This window comes from Silene latifolia, chromosome X (genome assembly GCF_048544455.1).
Source record: "Silene latifolia isolate original U9 population chromosome X, ASM4854445v1, whole genome shotgun sequence".
Taxonomy (NCBI): domain Eukaryota; kingdom Viridiplantae; phylum Streptophyta; class Magnoliopsida; order Caryophyllales; family Caryophyllaceae; genus Silene; species Silene latifolia.
In genome coordinates, this window is record NC_133537.1 from 187,002,058 (window position 1) to 187,016,156 (window position 14,099).

A 14,099-nucleotide genomic window follows, 5' to 3' on the forward strand; every position below is an offset into this window, starting at 1 on the left:
AATTAAATATTCAATTAAGAGTGTTATCCTTTAGGTATGACCTAAGGGGATCAACTGATCACCACCGTCGCACGACAGTAATGTCAAACTCTAGTCAGCCAATCATTACCGATATGTGTGGACCAGTTGACTGTAAAATATTACATCCCACATGTATTCTTAAAATGAGATTTAAACATGTGATCATCATGATCGACAGTTGTGATCGCATTATTGTCGGAGGACACATATTCCAACAGACTAGCCCTCCCCCCCTTAAAAAAAGAAAGAAAAATACGTATGTTTAAATCTGCGTCATGGAAACCGTGTCGGATTTCGTAAAACTCGAAAACAAGGAAATGTGAGTGTGAGAAAACACAAAATATCCTGAATCATCCCGAAGAGGCACGATCTTCCTGGTGGGAAGTTTGAGGTGTCAGGAGAAAACACATGTTGAAAGAGACAAGTCAACAGCGGGAATCCTGGAGAAGCCTCAAAGAGGCGCGAGCAGCCTGGCGATGGAAGCCGGCTCTCCCCTTTTTGTGAAAAATGCGCTGATCATTTTGTATAAATAGGGACGTTCGTGCTTCATTGTTTCATCATCCGAAACACAAAAACATCTCTACAAAACCTCTTCTTCTTCCACAAAAATATTTCATGGATGCTTTTGAGAACGCATTGCGACAATGGTGCCGGGATTTGTCGCCTCCCGAAAAGTATCAAGTCAAGGTGCAACCTTCGTTTCTTGAAGCATGTTCTCTGTTTTGGGATTCGAAACACCATGTTTTCATTTTCCCGAAAGGTGAGCTTTGTCCTCTTGCCGAAGAACTTGGAGCCATTGGTGGGTGGCCGGGTTGTGCTCCGGTGCTTCCTCCGACTCGGTTGTGCTACAAGGAGAAATTCCGTTCCATGTTGGGCTTATTAACAAGCCAAATCAACTTTCTTCTTGCTCCACATGGTGTGGATATGTTGGCTCTTATCAACATCTTTTCAAACTGATTAGATGTTAATGTCTCGGAGGTGGCTAGGAGAAGGGCTCTTGCATTTTGCCTTGTCCATGTGTACCTCTTTATTGATGTCTTAAAGAAGGAGGGGCCAAGATGCCATGGTAGCATGACCCTTATCCATGTGATTGAGCAAATGGATCATGGTAGAGATCCATCATGGTTGGTGCTTGGGGAGATTATCCAAGCTTTGGACAAGGAAGGCTCTTGTGGAGAAGCTCCCTCTTTCGGATCCCCGAGGATCCTCCAAGTGTGGCTATTGGAGAGGCTAAGGTATGTGGAGCCTCCGGTTAATCCTTCTTATTACTCCTTCCGTCACCTTACTATGAGGAAGAAGTTGTACCCGGATAGTTTTGCTTCCACCTCCGGCGTTGATGAGGCCGAAAGGCATGACTGTGTAGCAATATGTACCCCACTGTATAGTGAACGCAGTCTTGTGCATGTCTTCCTCAGCCATTTTAATCTGGTTGTACCCAGCATACCTGTCCATGAAGGATAGAAGAGCATGCTCGGCAGTGTTGTCCACCAGAATGTCAACATGTGGCAAGGGGAAGTCGTCCTTTGGACTTGCCTTGTCAGATCCCTGAAGTCGACGCAAACCCGAATTCTTCCGTCTTTCTTTGGTACGGGCACAATGTTGGCCACCCAATCCGAGTATTCAGACACTTTGATGAACCCAGCCTTGAACTGTTTGTCCACTTCTTCCTTGATTTTTAGGGCCCACTCAGGACGCATCCGGCGTAGCTTCTGCTTCACAGGTTTAGCCCCAGGTTTAATGGGTATCCAGTGCTCTGCAATTTCCCTATCAATCCCAGGCATATCTCTGTAAGACCAGGCGAACACGTCCTTGTATTCGTGGAGGAGGTCAATGAACTTTTGTCTTTCCGAGGGGTTCAGGGTTGTCCCTATCCTAAGTTCTCGAGGTGTGTTGTCGGTTCCTATGTTAATAGGCTCGGTTTCCTCAATGATGGGGGTTCTAGTTTCCCGTTTGTCAAGTTCTTTGGCTAATTGAGGTGGGTAGTCACTCAAGTCAAATTCCTCATAGTCATTCAGAATTACATTGCAGTTAAATTGAGACGAGTCATAAGCAAACTTAGCGTTCATTAAGTTGACACGAGCGAAAATCTCGGAAAGGACAGACATCTCGTGATCAGTCAGAGGCGACACAACAGAGGAAGTGGCCTCTGGAACAGGCTCCAGGTTGTCACCTTTTATGGGAGTGGGGGTGACCCTAGTAGACTCAGCCTCTGAATCAGCCACGACTTTGTGATAAAATAGTGGGAAGGGGACCTTGACTGGGACATCAGGAGTGTTAGGTGCTATGACAGACTCTGACTCTGACTCAGACTCAGATCCTTCTTCACTTCCCTCCTTGAACATAGGGCCTTCTCCAGTTGTTATCTTGAGAATGCGGCCTTGGCGATCGGTCCACTTGATGGTTTTCCTCCAGCTCTGGGTGGCTTTCTCCGGGTCAGTATCGGAGATCAAGGCGGTTGGATCAAATTGATTGTCTTTTAGGGCGATGTTGATGATGTCCTCATTGTCGAGGTGTTTGACGTTATCTTCCCCAAAGAGGAGTGTGACAGCTTGTCCGTCAAGGCATGGTGACGGCTTGGACTCAGTTGATGCAGCTTCGATGTTGTCGGGGATAAAGTAGCAGTCCTGGAAGACTTACACTCTCGGGTACCTAGCCTTCGCCACAGAGTCAAAGATTGGTTCCGGAAAGTCGTGGTAGAGCTCGGACTCTCCCTCGGGGACAAAGTATCCGTTGAGAGTCAGATGGTAGGGACGGAGGATGACTCCGTGCTTCTTGCATTTTCGGACTAGAAGGTTCATCTCCTGGATATCTTCGTCGGTGGGTTCGTATCCCAGCCCAAAGGGAATGTTGGGGACCTTAGCCTGTTTCAAGGGAGGCAATGGGTCCTTTGTGGATTGAGCGGCAAACCCGGGAAGTAACCCTGACGCATTATGATATGGTTGACCGTGAGGTTGGTGAACTGGTCGCAATCAGAGGGCGTCAATTCATCAGTTATGGCGTTTACGGCTTGGAAACCCCACATTTCATTGTCGTCCTTCTCAATGGCTTGGGAGGCCATCCCCTTTCTCATAACTGCTTTGATTGGGGAAGCGGGAATTGTGATCGTTTTCCCGTTGAAGGGGACCCTGATCTTCTGGTGGAGAGTTGATGTGACCGCCTTGACGGCGTGAATCCAGGGACTCCCCAGGAGCATGTTGAAGGACGCGTTGATATCGACCACTTGGAAACTGGTTTGTCTTTCTAGTGCTCCGGTTGCGACGGTCAAAGTGATAAGCCCAGCGACCTTGCGACGAGTGTCGTCGTAGGCACGTACTCCTTGATTCGTTGGGATCAAATTAGATTCCTTGATACCCAGCCTGTGGGCAGTTTTGAGAAGAATGATATTCACGGTGGAACCATCATCCACGAGGACCATGGGTATATTTTTCTGGAGGCATTGTACGGTGATGTACAGGGCCAGGTTATGATTGGCTCCGAACGGAGGGATGTCCTCGTCGGAGAAGACGACCGGGTTGTTTATATCAGGGGCGTCTCTCGTCATGTGCGCCACTATTTCTTCTGGGGAAGAGGTGGAGGGCACGGTTAATTTTCCCAAGGCCTGCAGCAAGGCTGTCGATGCTCAAAAGACGTTGCGATCAGTTGCCAAATTGAGATTTCGGCTTTTGCTTTCTGGAGCTGTTTCAGGATTGAGTTCTTGGGGGCCTTTGGTTGAGTGTCCACCTCTGGGACGATTTGGTCATTCGTTGTTGGAACGACCGTTGGGTTGTTCGGATTTTGATAGGGACGTCCGGACCGGGTGAGATGTCCGATTTCGTTCGCCCGCTTCTCCTTCCCTGGGAGGATATAGACATCCTCAACATCATCTCTCCATATGCCGTTAATTTCGGAGTCTCGAGGATACCTTGGAGGGGTATTCCTCGGTGGGTAGTTCTTGTGGGGAATATTTTTGTGAGGACGATTTTTATGGGGGTGGTTATTTTGGGGGTAGTTATTTTGAGGGTAGTTATTTTGAGGGTGATTTTCGTGAGGTCTATGCCAGAATGGTCGCAGGAGCAATCCATCCTGGGGTAGGTAGTTTTGAATGCTTGAGGAATTCTCCCTTGGGCGCGGTGTTGGGGGATTGAAGATGAGTCGACGGTAGGGGTCGTCGAGTCGGGTGATTCTTTCAGAGAGGCTGGCTATGGCCTCTTCAACTTGCTGAAACATAGTGAGCATAGTGGCAGCACTAAACACAAACACTCCGTCTGAAGGATCCTTTTCCAAAGCATTCACCTCGTCGTCAATTGGCAGGATGAGGTGAGAGGGGTCTAGGGTCGGCTCATCATCAGAAATGGCGTGGATTCCCAAAGGATTCGTCTTGTTGTTCGGTTTAGTTGGTGGGGGTAGTGGCAAATCTCCTTTCTCAATCATGTCTTGAATGAGGTGCTTGAGTTTGAAGCAATTTTCGGTATCATGCCCTTTCCCTCGATAATACTGACAGTAGGCATTGGGGTTCCAGAATCGGGACTTCTTGGCGTCGGTCGGATCCGGGGTGGGTCCGATCGGTTGTAGCTTCCCTTGGTCAATGAGCCTTTTCAGGGCACTTGCATAAGTCGACCCTATGTTGGTGAACACTCTTTGGGGGCGCTCAGTTTTCTTAGCAGATGGTTTGACGAGGTTGACCTCATCGATCTTGTTTGTCTGACCGTAAGGGCGAGATCCGGTTGAGGTGGATCCCTGGTAACCTCTGCCAGTGGTCTTGGCTAAGACACCCTTTCGGAGGTCGTCCTCGATACGCGTCCCCAGAATCTGCAGATCTTGAAAAGTTTTGATATTCTGATACCTCAGTAGGTTGGCATAAACCGGGCGGAGATTGTTGACAAACTTTTCCACAAGAGTTGATTCACTGAAACATCGACCAATTGAGTACTCACCCTCCTCCAACGGGTTAGGAACTCAGTGAACCCCTCCTTGTCGTTTTGGGTTAACACTTCGAGAGTACGGGTGTTGGCCTAGATCTCGACGTTGTCGGCATACTGTTTGGAAAACTCAACTGCGATCTCATCCCAAGTAGTAAGGTTTTTCGGATCCAAGGATTAGTACCATTGGCGAGGAATCGGCTCTAAAGAGGATGGGAAGATCCGGGTAAAAAGCTCCTGCTTGACCCCCTTAATGGCCATGTAGTCTTTGAAATCACGGATATGGTTGAGTGGGTCCTCCACTCCCTTGAACTTAGGCACATCAGTCAGGGTGAAGTTGTCAGGTAACTGGTCCCCAACGGGTTCGAACCTTTGGTTGTTCTCAAGATGGATATTGTTACCCCGGGCTAGGAGCTGTTCTTCCAAGAGCTTCAGCCTCTTCTTAGTTTCAGTCAGAGGTGGGGTATTATGTTCCCCAGTTTCTTTGTTCTCCGGGCGTCGATACGGGTCTCGACGCGATCCGGTGACCTTAAGAGCGGTGAAGGTTGGCTAGCTGATCGGTTGTGACATCTTTGTTGTTATCATTGTTGTTGTTGGACGAAGGCGAAGACGGGGCCATGGCTCGAGGCGAAAAACGGCTCACATAACAACTCAATCCGACACGGTTCCAAGGCGAACGCGAGACAACACAAAGGACGAGACAAAGATCGGACTCAACAAGACGGGGTGACGTGTGTGGTCCCTCGGTCGACTCGATTTATGACGAGACGGTGTTTGACCGAACCTTTGACACGAGTCCAACATGACGGCGTGACGCCCTGGGACGGGTCTCGTGGTGAGACGACTCATAAGTAAAGACCCATAAGTACGTTTGCTTTGACTCGATAGACACGAGGCCGAGTTGGAATGGTGGAGTGAAGTTTTCGAAAATAGAAATTTTCAAAAAGATTCGTTTGTCGCTTTAATGGGCTGTTTCCGAAAAATAGGGATCTCCGCAAGTCGATCAGTTGAAAGGGGTCGTCTTAAGTTTATTTGCAAAAGACGGTTAGGGTTTGAGTCGGCTCAGAAAATAGTGCATTGTTTCCCAAGACGGTTTTTGAAATTCAAAATTGTATGTTTTGAAAATCGAGTCTGAAAGGTTTGAAGAGATCTCGGGGACGGTGCATGGTCCTCGAGATCCCGAAAGTGTCTCGAGAAAAGAGCGTGTGCTTTTCTCGGGTTTTGAAAGAGCCATTGTCGACGCGAAACGGGTTAAAATCCGTGTCTAGACGCGGCGATTATGACGGCGTAAAAAGGTGATTTCAAATGGTTATACAAAACCGAGTTTGAAAATCGTCATTATGACGGCCTAGAAAGGCGTGTTGAAATGGTTATACAAAACCGGTTTTGAAAATCGTCATTACGACGGCCTAGAAAGGCGGGTTGAAATGGTTATACAAAACCGGGTTTGAAAATCGTCATTACGACGGCCTAGAAAGGCGTGTTGAAATGGTTATACAAAACCGTGTTTAAAAATCTTCATTACGACGGCCTAGAAAAGCGTGCAACGGTCGGCGAAAGACCGAGGTTTGAAATGGCCATTATAACGGCGCGAAAAGGGTGTTTTTGAAAGTTTGAAAATGACACGGAAGGACTTATGATCAGATAGCACATAAGCACTCACAGTTTCATTATATTATGCATTATGCTGACACGGGTTTTGGCTTAAAAGGGTGAGTTACACACCAAGCAATCAAACCCCGATTTGCGAGAGGGATACCAATCCAAACAAAATGTGTAAGGAGTGTGCTCTAGCCTCGTGCTCGAAAGTGATGAAAGCTCATTGACGAAACAGAAATGTGTAACGTCAACAACATGCTTGACACAATCGGGATTCGAAATGCGGGGATGAGAAAACTCACGCCAACGAGACAAGCCAATTGGTCGAAAACGGTTAGGTTGTGGGCCCGGACAAGGAAATCTGACCAAGACCGTAATATCAATTAATGCATTCCAACCAAGACCTCGTTCGAGTCTCACCATCTAGGTATCACAAAGAGGTAAGTGTCCTAGTTTCCCCAGCGGAGTCGCCAATCTGTGGACATAGCCACCTACACGCCAGGCCAATCTGTGGACGTATAGCGGTCTTTTTGAAAGTCACGCTCGGCGGCGTAAAAATGCTTTCGACCGGATCATTTTAGATTGGTCGGTTTCGTCTCGGTAAGGGTCTCGAAATGATTAGAGATGTTCGGAGTCACCACCAAGCATTTGTGGGATGCCTGGAACCCGTTCGAATTCCACTTTATACCTCGGTCAAATCGAAGCACAAAGCAGCATTTGACATAGGTACTAAAGATAAGGAAATCATCCCTCTTTAGAATCCTATCTCTAGAATGACTCTCGTACTCCCTGGATAAGGTCATCCACTATCCAAAGTTTCTGAGTAAGAGGTGAAGGTACGTATTGGGAAGCCCTTTAATCAGACACCCAATCCCGCCCGCGTTAGCGGCCTCTACTGATCGATCTTGGTTGGTTGAATGCAAAAGTTGATAAAACGGTTTAAATGCATGAACGCGCATCCAATAATTTAAACCTAACATGTGAGAGCTTTCTAAGTTAGTTAATTTAATCCAAGTATCAAGTATAATATGTCGAGTTGGATTAATGATTGATTTGCATGCAAGACGGAAATTAAACATCCATTTACCGTATTAGGTTTAGGGTGCATAACATGATCCATTTGTCTTAGTAAGGCATTTTACAAATATGGTTTTGGATAATCAGATAGTCATCTGATCCGTCCTATATTTGGGTTAACCGGAGTCGGGATCGTCCTAGACTAATGCTGGAAGGGAACAGGCCCTGTACCAGACGGCTATATGAGGCGCGAGCCAGCCGGCGGTGTAAGGGGCCTCCCTCTGGTTTTGAAAATGAGAAATGGAGAGCCTGTTTAGGCGCGGGTTAGCCCACGGTTTATGTGTCGTGTTCTAACCTTTTAGAAAACGTTATAAAACGTGTTGAAAATGGGTATTTGAACCCGGTTTGATTTGAAGGGGTCGTTTAGATCGCATTTGTTGATTTGAAGAACTAGACTCGAATAATCATCATTATTTTGATAATATTCGGTGTCGGGTTCGATTTGACAAACTTGACATGAATATTTTTGAAAATGATTATGGACTAATTGTTTTAAGTCCATTTGAATGTTATTAGTCGATACTCGTCATCGTACCCGGGTTAAAATTCGGCATGGTATGTAGAACTAAGGATGACTTTGTGTTGGTGACTAATATGTATTTCTTTAAAAATGTAAAGAAATGAAATAAAAGGCTTTAAAATACCTTCTAAATGTCATTGACCAAATATTATCACCGAAACACGGATTTAACCGTCATGGTATGAGGAACCAAGGGTGAAAAATGCTTTATGGTTAAAACATGTGAAATAAAATAACAATGGTTCGAAAATACTTGAAATGGTGAAAACCGATTAGAAATATGAAAAATGGATTAAGGGAAATAACGAGAACAAACACGGTTGATCTCTGGTCTTAATACCCCATTTAGGCGCGGGCTAGTTGGCGACCTAAGGGACTTCTGCCTCAGACCAAAAATCAGTTTTGACTCGTTTATTCCATGTTTTGGTTCATGTTATGCATGTTTTAGCATGTTAGAGTCATGAAACAAATGAAAAAATAATAAAAGAGGATTTTTACACCCTCATACTTACATGTTTGGTTATGGCGAGTGACCGACGTAAGTGTAATAACTCGTTTGATCGGAAAAAACTCGGTTTAAAACCGTTTTGGTAAGTAAAAAGAGTGTTTTAAGCTTTAGTGATGGTGTAGTGGTCGAAATGGTCGGTCAAGTGGTTTAATGCACGATGACGGTACCAAACAATGTATAAGGCTCGTGTTTACGATCGGTAGGTCGTAAATACGCGTCGAGTTGTGACTTAAGAAGTCGAGTCGAGAAGTTTAAGGGAGAAAAGAGGGGCGGACACTCACGTAAATCTCAAATGGGTTGCATTTGAGGGGTATTTATAGGAGAATGAGTGGTTGTGTGAGTTTTGAGTGACGTGGCCACCTGGGCTGCTCAAAGAGGCGCGAGCCACGTCGTGGGTCTTCGAGGTGTGTTGTCGCTTTCACAACAAACGCAATCATGATTTGTTCTATCCTAGGTTTTGTAGTCACATGTTTGGTACTTGACCAACATGAATCCGGGAAAGCTTAAGGTAGAAGGTTTGAAATGTTTTGCTTTTGGTGGTTGACTCGGTTTGACTCGTTGTTGGAGTCGGGATTTGAATTTTTGAGTCGGTTTTTGGTCCGGTCTCGGTTTTGACTCTAGTTAGTGTCATTGCGACCCCGTCGTCGTGCATTAAACACTCCAGGTATTTTTGAAATGTTTTGAAATGTTTTATTTTCGAAATTGTTTTATGTTTTCCGACGTAAAGTTGTACACAAATTGTCGATCAAACGCCGCGATTCCAAAACATGTTGTAGTCCGATAATCATCGGGTGTTTGTTGGAGTCTCAGCAGATACTGGGTATCTACAGATATGGCCACTTCAGGAAGGATTATCCTTCAAAGAGGGCACTGATAGCAATGGAAATAGAAGAATGGGAAAGAGAAGGATTGGTTGAGTATGAGGAGGAAGAGAGCCTAGTGCTGGAGGAAATGGAAGCTGAGGAGTCAGGCCAAGATCAGGTTGTAGCTCACCCTGACACAGGGCACAACTTGGTATTATGGAGGGTCATGCACTCATAACAGGCCCCACTGGAGGCTGACCATAGATCCCTGATCTTCAGGAGTAGATGCACAGTTCAGGGACGGGTCTATAACTTGATCATAGATGGAGGGAGTTGTACCAATGTAGCTTCCATCACCATGGTTAACAAACTGAATCTAGTGACTCAGGATCACCCAAACCCTTACAAACTCAGATGGTTAAACAAGGGAGCAGAAGTTAAAGTTGATAACCAATGCCTGGTTCCATTCTCTATTGGAAAAGTGTACAAAGATGAGGTCTTGTGTGATGTTGTACCCATGGATGCTTGCCACCTGCTGTTAGGGCAGCCATGGGAATTTGACAGGAATACAACTCACCAGGGCAAGGACAATGTTTACAGTTTCAAACATGAAGGTAGGAAGGTCACCTTCACCTCCTTACCACCAAACCAAAGAAACTGTGGAAGTCCAAACATGCAGAGGAGATTAGTGGTGTGCTGTTCTTATCAGAGGCTGCCATGATCCAGGAACTGAAACAAGAGCAACCTGTATTGATCCTACTGTCCAAGGAAGTGACTAAAAAGAAGGGTTCAAAGTTACCTGCAGAAATTGAACCTTTGATCCATAAGTTCAGAGTTTTTTTTCCAAGGGAACTACCTAGTGGACTGCCACCCTTGACAAGAATTGAGCACCATATTGATCTTGTACCAGATTATGTGCTGCCTAACAGGCCAACTTACAGGAGTGACGCAACAGCCACCAAAGAGTTACAACATCAAATTGAGGAGCTTATGAGCAAGGGCTTTGTCAGGGAATCTCTAAGTCCTTTTGCAGTCCCTGCATTACTTGTTCTCAAGAAAGATGGAACATGGAGAATGTGTACTGATAGTATAACCATTAACAATATCACTGTCAAGTACAGGTTCCCAATTCCAAGGCGAGATGATATGCTTGATGAACTGAGTGGTGCCAGAATTTTCTCTAAGATTGATCTCAGACAAGGGTACCATCAGGTGAGAATCAGGGAAGGAGATGAACGGAAAACTGCACATAAGACAAATCATGGGTTATATAAGTGGCTTTTAATGCCATTTGGTCTCTCAAATGCACCCAGCACTTTCATGAGGTTGATGACTGAAGTGCTAAGGACATGCTTAGGTCAGTTTACTGTGTTATACTTTGATGACATACTAGTTTACAGCAGCTGCAGGGAAGATGGAGTGACACCTCTCACTCGACAATTTAAGCGAAAAACTAAAGTAACGAGCCTAAGTTTGCATGAAACAAACTGGTTGTTTAGGCGTGTCCTTAGAGGACGGTTTGGTGATATGACTAGACCCGAACACAAAGCAATAGGACTAGTCTCGATAATTTAAAGCACACAAGCAAATGAAATACCAACCCCAAGCACAAAGCAATGGAGCTCTTCAAGTACAAAGCAAAGAAGAGATTTTTGTGAAGAAAACACTTGGTTTCTTTCTTTCTTTAAACTTCATCAAATCTGAATATTACACTTGGGAACTTGGCTTTATATATAGCCCATGTCCTTCTAATCCTAACCATCCAATTTACATCTAAGGATTACCAAAAGATAAGCAAAAAACAAAAGGAAAAACGAGGACAACCAGCCCTAGGCAGCTGTGTACCTCAACAACAAGAACAATCCAAATGTTCTTCTCTAGGTCTTACATGAGTCTTATAACAATTGGGACATAAGAGCTACCTATAGAACACAAAATTGGAGCCTTCTTTGGCCAATATTCAAGGTGAAATAATCCCTTGAGAGTAGCCCCCAAAGCCCTTACACAAGCCTTACAAAAATAGACCTTCCTTGAAAGCGACTTTTGATCTTCATTTGAAAATAATAAAACAGCCCTCTTGGACGACCAACCAGCCCTTATTTAGCCTAGGATTGTCTTGATTTATATAACTAGAAAGAATAGGACCATTTGGAAGCGAACTAAGGTCGATTGTTGAAAACCGATAAACTTGTTACTCGGTTTTGTCTTGTGATTTCATCTTAGCTCGGATCGTTATTTAAATAAAAATCCCTACACAAAAAGTCTCAAAATTCATTATAGAGTTGAGACGTGACAAAAATTACCATGCTTTCCTAGACGGATTTTGAGTTTGACCCCAAAATAGGAGACGAGCCAAAACCGGGTTGTAGAACATCTCAGGAATTCAGAAGTATCTTGTAGGAGCCATATCTCTTAGCTCCGATGAATCTTAAGGCCTATGATAGCTAGTTTGAAAGCTAATGCGGTGAAATTTCATCTCCAAAAAGAATCAACCTCAAAAAATGGGTAAATCTTGAGTTACTCACCGTTTAGTGCTGATGGGTCAGAAGTTGTTCAAAAACGCATAGGCTGTTTGCATCGCCCATATCTCAAGCTATAGAATTGATATTTTGGTGATTCAAAATCCATGGTCTAGTTAAGACCTTAAGCTTTCAAAAGAAATAAGAATAAAAGTATTTTCATGAGTATAACTTGAGATATAAAGCTTGGAAATCAGGCCCGTTGGAATGACACCTCAAAGAGCGATGAAATGCATTCAATTGTGATCCATTCCTTGGACTTTTTCTTTTGGCTTAAAAATGAATCACAATGCAACAACTTTTGTTGCAAACTCCCTTTCTTCAAAAGAATTTGCCCTCAAATTCTCGACATTCTCATGACTTCCTCCCGGATCATAGACTCGAATTGTATATGAAATCTCACTCAATTAAACAAGACTAACTTGCAACATTATCAACATATAAAAATGAAAGTAAGGAGTAGGTTTTTGACAAGTTATACCTTCCAAGATGTTGGTTTCCAAACACAAATTAGACCTGGCGTGCAGGAGTTAAGATTCGACACACTTAAGTATGGAACAACCCCAGCTCCTCCTCTTGCTTCACCTTTGCTTGAATCCCAACACATCTCACCCTCAAAGGAGCTTAGGAAATTATCCATCTTAAGGCTTAGAGGTTGCTGCAACTTCTTGTTTATGGATAGTTCTAAAGGACTTAAGTAGATGCTTGAGCAAGCAACAAGTTCAACCTCATGCTCTTTCTTAACAAGGACTTGTGTAGGGTGTGTAGGTGCTGGTTCCTTCTCCTTTTTGGGTGCAAGAACATCACCTACATCCTCCTCCTTAGGAGCATAAACATCCTTTACCTTAGACTCAAGAGAGACCAAGCATACACCTTTTTCTTTTTGCATTTCAGATTTCACCTCTTCCTCCTTCCCAACTGTTTTGATCGCCTCTAATCTGTCCTCCTTAGCTAAGACCTCATGGTTTTTAGGCCTTGCTAAGCTATCCTCAACATACAAAGCCAACTCAAGCAATTCACCATATGAGTTCATCATTTTCAAGTTAATTTTCCTAGCAATTTATGATTTTAAGCCAAGGTAAAATCTGATTTTTTTGAAAGGATTAACTTCATTGTCACACACAAAGTGTAATTCCTCAAATAATTTATCGTACTTAAGAACACTCAAGGAATTTTGTTTTAGGGTTTTAAGTTCATCCCACAAATCATCCATGGTAGAACAAGGTAGAAACTTTAGTCTCATGTTCTTTTCAAGTTTAAACCAAGAACTTATCATACCCTTCCCTTCCATTCTCCTTGAAAAATTAAGAGTATTATGCCAAAGCAAAGCAACACCCTTCAAACAAGACACAACCAATTTACACTTCTCTTTATTAGAAAAACACTTGTTCTCGAAATAGCATTCAACATCAAACAACCAAGAAACAAATGCTCTCTTGTTTTCACCATTAAAAGAAGGAAGTAATGGTGTGTTACATTTGCCTCTAAGGGTAGGAGACGACTTAGAACACTCATAGGGCATGAGGTGTTATCCATGACACAAATCAGGAGGTTTTGGTTCCCTCGGAACTCTATGACATCCGGTTGCACTCCTTGTAGGCACATCATCTTCATGCCTTCTTGTTAGAGCTTTCAACTTCACCATAGATGCTTATAAGAACTTGGAGATGGAACCAAGGTAACAAGGCTTCACCTTTGAGCATGGAACATGAGTGACATACTCCATTGCTACTGATTTTCCAATGGAAAAACCAAATGACAATACTTTAATAAAAACAGATTTTTTTCAAACAACAAACCGAAGTTTTGATAAACTCTCTTCACTCATTGGGATGTTTTTGTGTTTTTGAAAGTAGTTAGTAAAATGAACTCACAAGACTAAACCAAAGCTCTGATTACCAAGTTGGAGTGAAACCTCTCACTCGACAATTTAAGCGAAAAACTACAGTAACAAGCCTAAGTTTGCATGAAACAAACTGGTTGTTTAGGCGTGTCCTTAGAGGACGGTTTGGTGATATGACTAGACCCATACATAAAGTAATATGACTAGCCTCTATAATTCAAAGAACACAAGCAAATGAATTACCAACCCCAAGCACAAAGCAATGGAGCTGTTCAAGCACAAAACAAGGAAGAGATTTTTGTGAAGAAAAC

General features: G+C 43.9%; 1 protein-coding gene across 1 annotated transcript in view; it reads left to right on the forward strand.

Moving 5' to 3' along the window:
* LOC141618926 (uncharacterized) overlaps positions 1 to 11,001 on the forward strand; it is a 28,773-nt gene extending 17,772 nt beyond the window's left edge. The window contains exons 6-8 of the mRNA XM_074435984.1: positions 9,454 to 9,637; positions 9,815 to 10,040; positions 10,136 to 11,001. Coding sequence (XP_074292085.1) covers positions 9,454 to 9,637; positions 9,815 to 10,040; positions 10,136 to 11,001 — 1,276 coding nt within the window. The remainder of the gene's footprint in view (positions 1 to 9,453; positions 9,638 to 9,814; positions 10,041 to 10,135) is intronic.
* Positions 11,002 to 14,099: the final 3,098 nt, after the last annotated feature.